This window comes from Colossoma macropomum, unplaced genomic scaffold (assembly GCF_904425465.1).
Source record: "Colossoma macropomum unplaced genomic scaffold, Colossoma_macropomum, whole genome shotgun sequence".
NCBI lineage: Eukaryota > Metazoa > Chordata > Actinopteri > Characiformes > Serrasalmidae > Colossoma > Colossoma macropomum.
This window is the reverse complement of record NW_023494803.1, coordinates 11,614,189-11,625,533: the sequence shown is the minus strand read 5'-3', so window position 1 is coordinate 11,625,533 and position 11,345 is coordinate 11,614,189. Positions and strand designations below refer to the sequence as shown.

At 41.2% G+C, this 11,345-nt stretch overlaps 1 protein-coding gene across 7 annotated transcripts in view; it reads right to left on the bottom strand.

Moving 5' to 3' along the window:
- Nucleotides 1-5,486: 5,486 nt before the first annotated feature.
- Nucleotides 5,487-11,345, bottom strand: part of rps6ka1 (ribosomal protein S6 kinase a, polypeptide 1) — a 105,975-nt gene continuing 100,116 nt past the window's right edge. For all 7 annotated transcript variants that reach the window (XM_036592579.1, XM_036592580.1, XM_036592582.1 and 4 more), the window contains one exon: nucleotides 5,487-10,317. In XM_036592579.1, coding sequence (XP_036448472.1) covers nucleotides 10,195-10,317 — 123 coding nt within the window. In that variant the 3' untranslated portion in view covers nucleotides 5,487-10,194. The remainder of the gene's footprint in view (nucleotides 10,318-11,345) is intronic.

Genomic DNA, 11,345 nt, shown 5'->3' with positions numbered 1-11,345 from the left:
TGAGCTGCACATCAGAGAAGAAGGAGATCTGACACCAACATGGAATAATAGTGCTACAAATAATAGCAATAATAATAATAATAAGAGTAATTATTATTACTAATATGCATTATAAAAACATTTACAAAAAACGTTTTAATAATAATAGTACATTCATTATTATGAGGATTTTTTAAATGAATTTTTTATATTATATTTTATATTTATATATTTGTTTATATATATTTTTTAAATATTATTTTTATTGTATTATTTTTACAATATTACAACTCAATATACTATGTTTAATTTCATATTTTAAATACTCTTTAATGTTCCTAAACTCTGTAATCTGAGCATGAGCAACACAAACAAACCATTACTGTAATGTTAATTAAGCTGAACTGCATGTACCTGTCCTTTGACAAGATGCAGCGTTTTACAGTCATTACCACTTCTACTACTAATAATATTTATTATTATTATGATTATTGTTATTATATTGTGTAAATACATATAAATATAAGCAAAACTCAGGAACCCCACAGGACCCCCACAGAGCAGGCATTATTTGGGTGGTGGGTCATTCTCACTGATAGCACTGATGGTGGTGGTGTACAGTGTACACACACACACACACACACACACACACACACACAGAGAGAGAGAGAGAGAGAGAGAGATAAAATGAGAGAAGATAATGTGAGACAATCACGATAAAATTTTGGAAGAAAGCGAAAACTGCCAAAATCTCACACTGATTCACAAAGGACTTAAAGTGGAATTCCACCCATTTGTCAAAATTTCAGCAAAATTTCAGTGGTCAAGATTTTAAATATCTGTATTTAATCTAGAACTGCCAAAAATGTTAATACAAAATTACTGCTAGCTTAGCGCTAACAAACTACTAGAATCCCACAGAGACGCTAGCAGAAGCAATAGTTTTTTTTCCTCATCTTTCTGCCGAGTTTTGGCATTTATGACCCGAACTGAAGGCCCTCTAACGGTCTCGGTTCCCCACTGATAAACACATAAGAGAGAGACAGAAAGAGGTGCTGCAGCTCTGTTCTGCTTTTCTTCTCTGAATTCAGTCATCTAACCTTCATTCTTTCGTCCTGTTTCTTTCTGCTCCTCCTCTGCAGCTCTGTTATGTAACTGACCACTCCGCCTCATCCACCCCCCTGAACACACACACCTGGTCTTACTCTGAGTCCTGACCGCTTACAACTCCTCCCCCTCCCCACTTATGAAAAAAAAAGGTACTGAGTGGAACTGAATAGGGTTCTCTGAAGTGATTCCATAGACAAACCACTTTTGGTTCCTTAAAGAACAAATAACCCTTTTATGTCCATCCAAACCTTAACAATGAAACACCATTCACGCTGTAATACTTGCATTTATTATTTCCCAGAAATCATTGTTCTCTGAAGTATTTACAGCCATGAGTTCTATATAGAACCATTTGCATGCTTAAACGGTTCTTTGTATGGTGAAATGGTTGTACATGGTTCTATACAGCACCAAAAAGGGCTCTTTTGTTGTTACAAGCTTGACATAGTAACAATAGCAGAACCTTTTTGTTTCTATATAGAACCATTTTTAAAAAGGTTCTATATAGAACCACATACAGCACATTCTCCATCAATCTGAAGAACCGTTTCACCATGCAAAGAACTATTTAAGCAGGCAAATTGTCCTATATAGAATTCATGGTTCTAAATAGAGCCATTGTCTTTACTAAAGAACCCTTGAAGAACCACCTTTTTTAAGAAGGCCCTAAGGATTCCGCTCAGGATTTGTTGTTTTATTTTTACAGCAGTGACAGTGCAATTCAATATAGACAAAGTTTGGTTGTTATTATTATTATTATTATTATTATTATTACTGTTGCAATTGTAAGCCACCTGAAAAAAAATGAACAAGGACAGTGTCACTGATGTGAAGCACTGCTCTTACGAAGCTATTAGTGTGCAAAGAGCGCCCCCTCGTGCAGAGTTTTTATGCTGCTAAACATGACTGAGTGATTTACAAGCCAGTTCCACTCAGTGTTTCACCTCTAAAACACTAGACCGCTCATCAGACGTGCCAAACCAGACCAGAAGCAAGTGAGAACCTGGCTGCCAGGAGCTATCTCTGCTCTTCAGGACTGTTTTGAGCACATTGACTGGGAGATGTTCATAGAAGCAGCAACTTCCGGTGACTCCATCAACCTGGAGGAGTATACAGAATCAGTGACTGGATGAATCGGCAAGTGTATTGATGATGTTACTGTCTCTAAACTCGTCACAACTCACCCCAACCAGAAACCATGGATGACCGGAGAGGTGTATATTCAACATCTCTCTGAGCACTGCAGCCCAATTTGCTTCAAGTCCACCACCATCATCCCTGTGCCGAAGAAATCTCCAGTGTCCTGCCTCAATGACTACCGTCCCGTTGCACTCACTCCAATCATCATGAACCGCCCCAACCGCTCAACAGATGACGCCATCTCCACCACACTCCACCTGGCTCTCACCCACCTGGACAATAGAGACACCTATGTCAGAATGCTGTTCATAGACTTCAGTTCAGCATTCAACACCATCATCCCTGAGCAGCTAATTGGAAAACTGAGCCTGCTGGGCCTGAACACCTCCCTCTGTAACTGGGTCCTGGATTTCCTGACTGAGAGACAGGAATTAATCAGGATAGGTAATAACATCTCCGGCACCACCATACTGAGCACCGGTGCCCCTCAGGGCTGTGTGCTCAGTCCACTGCTGTTCACTCTGCTGACTCACGACTGTACTGCAAAATACAGCTCAAACCACATCATCAAGTTTGCTGATGACACGACTGTGGTGGGTCAAGAATGATGAGTCAGCATACAGAGAGGAGGTGCTGCGGCTAACGGACTGGTGCAGAACCAACAACCTGTCTCTGAATGTGGACAAAACTAAGGAGATGGTTGTTGACTTCTGAAGAGTGCAAGGTGACCACCCCCCACTGGCTCTGCTGTGGAAATCGTCAGGAGCACCAAGTTCCTCAGTGTCCACATCACAGAGAACCTCACCTGGTCCCTCAACACCAACTCCATAGCCAAGAGAGCCCAACAGCGCCTCTATTTCCTGCAGAGATTGAAGAAAGCTCATCTCCCCCCTCCCATCCTCACCATGTTCTACAGGGGGACTGTGGAGAACATCCTGAGCAGCTACATCATCGCCTGGTTTGGGAATTGCACCGTCTCCAACCGCAAGACCCTACAGCGCATAGTGAGGACAGCTGAGAGGACCATCGGGGTCTCTCTCCCCTCCATCATGGACATCTGCTCCACACACCGCATCTGCAAAGCCACCAGCATTGTGGACGACCCCATCCATCCCTCACACGGACTTTTTACACTGCTGCCATCTGGCAGAAGGTACCGGAGCATCCGTGCCATCACTGCCAGACTGTGCAACAGCTTTGTTCCTCAAGCGATCAGGTTTTTAAACTCATAAGGACTGATCTGAAAACCCCCCCTCACACACACACTCTACACTCACACACTCACACTCACCTCTTTTGATGCTCTACTTGCACTATCTGGAAAATTGCTGCTAACACTGTGTTTACACTGTTTACTCAAGTACTACCTCAGTAACTGCTGTGTTTATGTATGTTATCTGACTGCGTAACTCACAGATCACAGCATGTTAAATATGTCTGCACCTTATTCCACAATCCTACCTCATGTCCAGAAATGAGTGCTGTGTCGGTGCTGCACTGCCCTGTCTGTTTACTGTGTCTAATGTCTGTTACCATATTTATTGTATTGTTTCTAGTTTAATTTTTTGTTTGCACACTTTCTGCACGTTTGCATTTTGTACTCTGCTGTTCCATGTTGCACCGTGTTGTTCCTGGAGGAACGTCATTTCACTCCACTGTGTACTTGTACATGGATGGAATGACAATAAAAGCCTCTTGACTTGACTTGAAAAGCATATTCATGTTTAAAAACAATCAACAGAAATCATCTGTATTAGCACGTATACAAAAGGGTGCTCTGGAGTGATGCCTTAGAAGAACGTCTCTTGGTTCTCTAAAGAACCTTTCAATGGATGGTTCTTTAAAGAAGCATTTTCGCTCATAAAATGACTCTAAAAAAGAAATATTTACAGAATGATATTTGTCTTTAAGAGGTTCTTTATGCATCCCTGACTGATTCCTCCACCATTTAAATGGTTCTTTGGAACTTCAGAACCAGACTGGCAGACCCAAAAACGAACCTGGGTGTGAGTGAGAGTGGTGAAGCTGTCAGACAGACAGCTCTGTTTTGCTCCATTTCTCTTTTATTCACAGACCCACTGTAGGAAATTAATCTTGAGGTGAACACATTTCCACCGTGACCCAATTCCTCCTGACTGTATGTGTGTCAGAGTGTTTCAGTGCGTTAATCCAACCAGCAGATCAGACAGAAGACAACAGCACCTGCACATACTGACTAATCTCACACAGCACTAGACAACTGACTGAAAACACTACAACTTAATAATTTTAGGGGGAATTTAAAAACTCCTGCATAATTCAGTGTTTGAGATGTAATCAGAGGGATTCAGAGTGGTTTGGTGTGAAATGGTTCAGATGTCTTTACAGTGGTGGTGATAGGAACCAGGGGTCACCATGACTACAACACAAATATAGACATTTTATTTACTATCCAAAACCACCAGTGAACCTACACGAGTCTTCTGAGTTTATATGGAATGTTGATGATGGTAAAATGGTGGAAAATCTGAAATAATATGTTTTCTTTGGGGACTATTTTGCCTCACAACACCCTTCATGTATCCCTCCACCATGAAAGGATTTTAAGGCCAAAATCTTCTCAAAACTATCGTAAAACAGTGTCTCAGACATCAGGCAGTGAATTTATAACCATTTCATGTAATTAACTTTCTGTGATTTACTGATGTGGTAACACTACAGTTTAGATTTAAATATTTACGCTAGTTGGCTAGTTAACGCAGGTGGTTACAAAAACAGTGGCTTCAAGAAACTCACGTTTGTCGCTCTGCCTCAGAAACACTACCAACTATGATTCAGTCAGGAGGATCTCATTTTCAAACGCCCAACAAACCATCTTCTGTTTCGTTTTCCTGTTCGTTGATCTGGCGCGATCAACAGTTTGAAAGTATATTGTTTGACGTGATTAGGTGATGCTTTTTTTCTGTTTCCTGAAACGTGTTGCAAGAAGTTGAGACGCTTGCAACTGTTGCATGTTGCAGGCGCTTTTCAGTATGACCCACCCACCCATCTTCCAGGATGCTTTGCCTTATGCAACTCAAGTGCAATTTAGTTTCATGCAGGGTTCAAGCAACTAAAGTTGCATGAAAGTTTCACTGTGTAAAGCCACCAGCCTAATAAACCCACATCTCAGTGCAAACATCAGGGTGAACATCAGGGAGAACATCAGTGTGAGCAGCACTGAGGCTCAGAAATACGCTGAAATTGGACAGAAGCAGAAACAGAGACAGAGAAGCAGCTGAGGGCAGAGAAACTGGGTTTGTTTTAATATAAAGGCATCAGGAATCAAACACACACTCTCATCCCAGCCACACACACACCTCAGCCCTAATCCACCCCCCTGCCCCGTCAAACCAACAATCAGTCAGGCACAACGCAAACCATGAGCTACATGGCAGCAATAGGAGAGAAAAACATGAACATCTGTTTGCATTAACACATCATCGGCCCAAACCCGCACCAAATAAAGCTCCGCCTTCTTTTCATTAAAGGGGTACTCCAGCTTTCTTTACAGAAACACAATTACAATAGAAGTCAATGGGCGATGAGTTTTTACGCTGTAAGTGTAAATTAAAGAGCCTGTATTTTACAATTTCCTTCTTTGTTTATTGTTTCTTATTACACATATTACGTGTGGTTTTACATGTGCATTTTACATGACCATTGTCCAACCTCTTTAACTCGTAGAGTCCGTTGTTGTTACCATGCCTTTAAGACCTATTTATGCAAATTAGCTCTGTTCTGATTGGCTGCCCTGCAGCAGGCCTAATTGAAAAAGCAGTCTGAGTCTGAGTGAGTGGGCAAGGCAAAACTGTTGAATAGGCGGATATATGTACATATTGGTATTTCTGACATCACAAAGAAGGCAAATTCAAAACAGGCTGTTTTTCGCAGCACATGCAGTGTTACGCCAACATAATAACGAGTGTTTCAGCCTGGACAGCTTTTCTTTATCCCTTAGAAATAAACAGGCAGTTTTTGTTACTGTGCCTTTAATACTGACATATGCAAATGAGCTCTGTTCTAATTGGCTGCCCAGTATTGCACCTCATGCAGAAAGCAGTCTGTGCTGAAACACTCCTTATAATGTCAGCATTAGTTGGCAGGGCTGAAAGGCTGGAATAGGCGGATATATGTAAATATGTTGTTATTTGTGACATCACAAAGAAGGGAAATTCAAAACAAGCTGTTTTCTACACATGGACTGTATGGACAAGGGACATACTTGAAACCAGTGCAGCTGTGGGCAGAGTTTTCACAGGCTCACCATGGATACCAAAAAACCTTCTGAAGAGTGAAAGTAACCGGAACTAAACTCTGATGTTTTGGATTGATGTTTTAAATTCATATTATGGTCACATTTAAAATATTAACTGACAGAATTCAGCAACTGCCCATTGGCTTCTATTACAAGTGAGACAGAAAAACTCCGGATTATTCCTTTAAAGAAAAAGAAAACAGAAGGGAATTTTTCATATTTTCTTTTTGTTTTGTTTTTTTTTTCACAGAGGCAAAGAAGAAAAGAAGTGCCACATTGTGTCGAGTCTCTGAGAAGCAAAGAGGAGGAAAGAAAACTTGAGAAACGAAAAAACTCACCATTTACATACAGGAAAATAGATATATATTATACTTTATCAACATATACAGTACAAAGAAGATTCACAATCTTTTTCTGCCCCCAAAAACAATCTGAAGCTGCACGTCACTCTCTCATTTAAAGACGATTTTAATCGTAGGGACATCAGGTCTTCATCACGAATAAGTGCTGATTCTGATTTCACTTAATACAGCATGAAAAATAGGGGTGAATCAGTAATTAAAATGAGTCATTTCAGGAATTCAGGACCAGTTCAGGATCAGTTGTAAACTCTTTGATAGTGATTCAGCAAATAAACTCAGTCACTCAAGAGCGATTCAGTGCTTAAAATAATCTGAGCCATGTAATAGTGATTTAGTAACTACTGAAACTGAGTCATTTAGGAGTGAATCAGTAATTAACATGGGTAATTTGTGAGTGAGACCGTAATGAGACTGGGCAATTTAGAAGTGATTCAGTACATAAACTTAGCCATTCAAGAGTGATTCAGTGTATAAAACAAACCAAGCCGGGTAACATTTAATTTAATTTAATTTAGTAATTAAAGAAACAGAGTCATTTAGGGGTGAATCAGTAATTAACATGATTCATTTAGGACTGAGACAGTGAGACTGAGTAATTTAGGAATGATTCAGTGCTTAAATCAAACTGAGCCATGTAACAGTGATTCAATAATTAATTAATCATTAATTTAGGAGTGATTCAGGGAACCATTTGATAGTAACTCACTATATAAAAAGAGCCATTTCATAGTTAAACTAAGACATTTTATAGTGATTCAGTAATACAACTAATTCATTTAGGAGTGATTCAGTAATTAAAATAACTATATGCCATTTTTGCCATAGCAATTTAGTTATTAAATTGAGTCTTTAAAGAGTGATTCAGTAATTAAGTAACTTATAAGCCATTTCATGGTGATTCAGTAAAGAATCATGACAGAGTCATTTAGAAATGACTCACACTTCTACATTTAGAAGTGTAGGGGATCTTAACATCTAATATTTATTGGCTAATTTAGGTTTATTATTGTAAAATATCTGAATTACAGCGCTTAAAATGTGTTTACACCCAAATGGAGAGGTTTTTGGTGCTGGAAGGGTGGGAGATGTTCGTGAGATGTTTTCCAGAATGGAGCATAAGCTTGCTCTGCGAATCAAGATGGATTTTTGTGGCTCATCTCTCAGACAGTCAGACGTCCGGTTCATTGATTAGCGATAGAAAGGAGTTCTGTTTGACTCAGAGGGAAAAGAGTGCGCAACAGCGAAACATTCCAATCAATATACTTTCATCTGAACAAAAGAACGAACAAGTCGTAAAAAAAAAAACAACAGAAAAGCACAAATACCCACAAAGACCTGCGGTTATTTCTCCAGCTCTTAGCTTTATCTCAATCGTGTTCAGCATGCCTTTTATAAAATGACTTTACTTTTCTTTAACAGAACGAACGGAAACAAAGAAAAAAAAAACAGCAGAACTATAAACAATCAAACGGTGAAAAACAAACACAGGAGACGGCATTCAATATCCAGAAAAAGTCACGGCTTCGCAAAACACAAGACCGAAAGCATGCCACTACAGAGCTTTGGAGGTTTTAATACATCGCCATCTTCATCTTTTTCTTCTTTGTCTGTCTGGATGACAAAAAAAGCTCGGAAACATTTCGGGGCGACCTGCAGCAAGGCGAAGCGACAACACGGCACTGAGCGAATCGGAATCCATGCAATAGAAACAGTCCCATCACCCGCAATGCATCTGTCCACATGACCACATGCGTTTAGATCCATATGAAAAAGTTCTCAAGTTCAGGGCCCTTCAGATGGTCAAAGTAGCCCAGGAGGAAGCTCCCAAACATTAGCAATTACAGTCTCTCTGTGAGTGACCTGATTTGGCAATTTTCTTCTCCAGGCTCCGCCCACAAAGTTGTTCTTTTATAGCTTCCGTTGTGCCATTGGACAAGCTTTCAAAGCTTTTTAAAGCTTTTAAAACTTTTTTACAGGTATAAATGAAGCTGAGCTTCCAGTTTAGGATGCTTAAGAAGTTGGTGTTGCTGAACAAAACTAGGCAGGTTCACCCCGTTAGCTTAACTCAGCAACACATAAACAACACCCAATCTGGCCTAACAGTGTGACCTTTCACCCACATACAAATTCGAATTTCTGTATTTTGACTCTAAATGTAGGTATTGTGATATAAACTGAGTCTGTTCTACAGTTTCACATTAGGTTTAATGGGATTTCTACCTGCATTCTGTAAAGCTTGTCCAACCTAACAACAGTAGGTACGGAAAAAACATTTGTGGGCGGAGCCTGGAGTGAACAAGACCTCTGAAATCGTGCATCATTCTGTAGTCGGTGTCATCCCCATATTAGGAGTTTCGGGTCTAAGCTGTTTTCCGCTAAGGGAAAAATGAATGGCGGTTTCGGAAAATTGCCAATATTGCTCTTTTGTTGACGATACTTTCTTTTTTTTTTGTTCTGGCTACTTTGAATTGCGATGTTGTTTAGCAATCAATATACAAATAATGCAACATTCATGCTACAAGAAAGCTGCGCACTGAAATGATGCATGAAAGTAAGTCCGCTGTTAAATGTCAACACTGTTACACATCAGAACCAGCTACTCAAACTGCACGAACTCTCGAAACTACCACACTGGACAAAGCCTGCTGGTTTGTGTGACATATTTTGGTGAGGTCAGTCCTATGATCCATTCGGTCCATTCAGTGCACAGCAGCATTAGCATGCAGCATTATTTGTATTTTGGCTCCTTAATAACCTTGTTATTCAGAGGATCCAGCAATGTTTGGAGGAAAAAGGTACATACGGCAGAACTTATCAGCTTCACAACATTTTAGTTTATGCCAGCAGTGATTTTCAAAACTGATGTCCATTTTCCTCATGGAGAAAAACAGCTCAGGCCTGGGTTTCCTGATATGGGCATGATGACAAACTACACAACGACGCACAACTTCAGAGGTTTATTAAACAAAGCAAACAAAAAAAAGCAGACAAATAATCTTCTCGCAACAATGAACTGAACTATATTCGAATACAGCAGCGTCGAAGGCTGGAAAACGAGGATCACAAATGTCCGCTTTCTATCAGGAGCCTCACACACACACATACACACACTCCTCTGGCGCATTAAATTCCAGCATTTCGACCCCCGACCCCCATCTGCCAATCACATCCACCGTCTGCTCTGACTGACAGCGTGTGTAACCTCCACGAGCCCGCTGAAGGTGAAGAGCGTTTTCAGTCCACACAGCTTCGCACTGTGTCTCCATTACAGTACTGCTTTTCTTCTTTTACGTCCCGCTCTACCCCGCTCTCTCTCGTACTCTCTCTCTACAGAGAGGTGGAGGGCAGTTTTTTGACGCGTCTCTGGGCGAGGAACGAAGACTCGATGGGTTTGAGTTCGGGGGTGGGCTGGGAACTCTTCAGAGCGGAGTAGGTGGCAGCCATCGCTCCCTGAGAAAGAGAAAGGTTATATATTATTGATAATATGCGTAAATAATGTATGACAACATGATGTAACTTTTACCTTTAACTCTGACTCTCAGACGTTCCACTAAAATAAACATGAATGAGCACTTCATCTGTATTCAGAGACTGAAAAAAGGGTAAGAAGGGTTAGCAGCTAACATTAGGGGTTTAGCAGCTAGGCTTAGAGCTTAGGAAGCTATGGGTTTAGCGGTTAGTCAGCTACGGCTCAGGCGTAGGCAGCTAGAGTTAGTGGTAAAGGGTGGGCACTTAGGGGATAGGCTGTGAGGTTTAGGGGTTAAGTAGCCATGGGTAAGGTTTAGCTGCTAGGTTGAGGGTTTAGGGAACTAGTGGTTAAGGTTAGGCAGCTAGGGTTATGGGTCAGGCAGCAAGCGTTCAGGCTTACGCAGCTAGGGCTATGGGTCAGGCAGCAAGGGTTCTGGGTCAGGCAGCAAGGGTTCAGGCTTAGGCAGCTAGTGTTAGGGGTCAGGTTGCTATGGGTAGGGTTTAGCAGCTAGGTTAAGGGCTTACACAGCTAGGCAGCTGGAGTTAGGGGTTAGGTAGCTAGATTTAGGGGTTAGGCAGACAATGTTAGGGGTCAGGCAGCTAGAGTTAGGGGTTAGGTAGCTATGGGTAGGGTTTAGTAGCCAGGTTAAGGGCTTAGCCAACCAGGCAGTTAGGGGCCAGGCAGCTAGAGTTCAGGGTTAGGCAGTTAGACTTAGGGATTACGCTTAGGCAGCTAGAGTATGTGCTCAAAGATAGGCACCAGAAATCAGTCAGCTAGAGTATGAGCTTACTGTTAGGCAGTTAGGGGATAAGCATGTAGTATTAGTGCTTAGGTAGGTAGAGTTAGTGCTTAAGGTTAGGCAGTTAGGGGAAAGTCAGCTAGAGTTAGGGGTTAGGTAGGAAGGATGGGGTTTAACAGCAAGGCTAAGGGCTTAGGCAACAAGGTTAAGGGCTTAGGCAGCAAGGGTTAGGGGTCAGGCAGCTAAAAATGAAGTGATTTTACTTACATT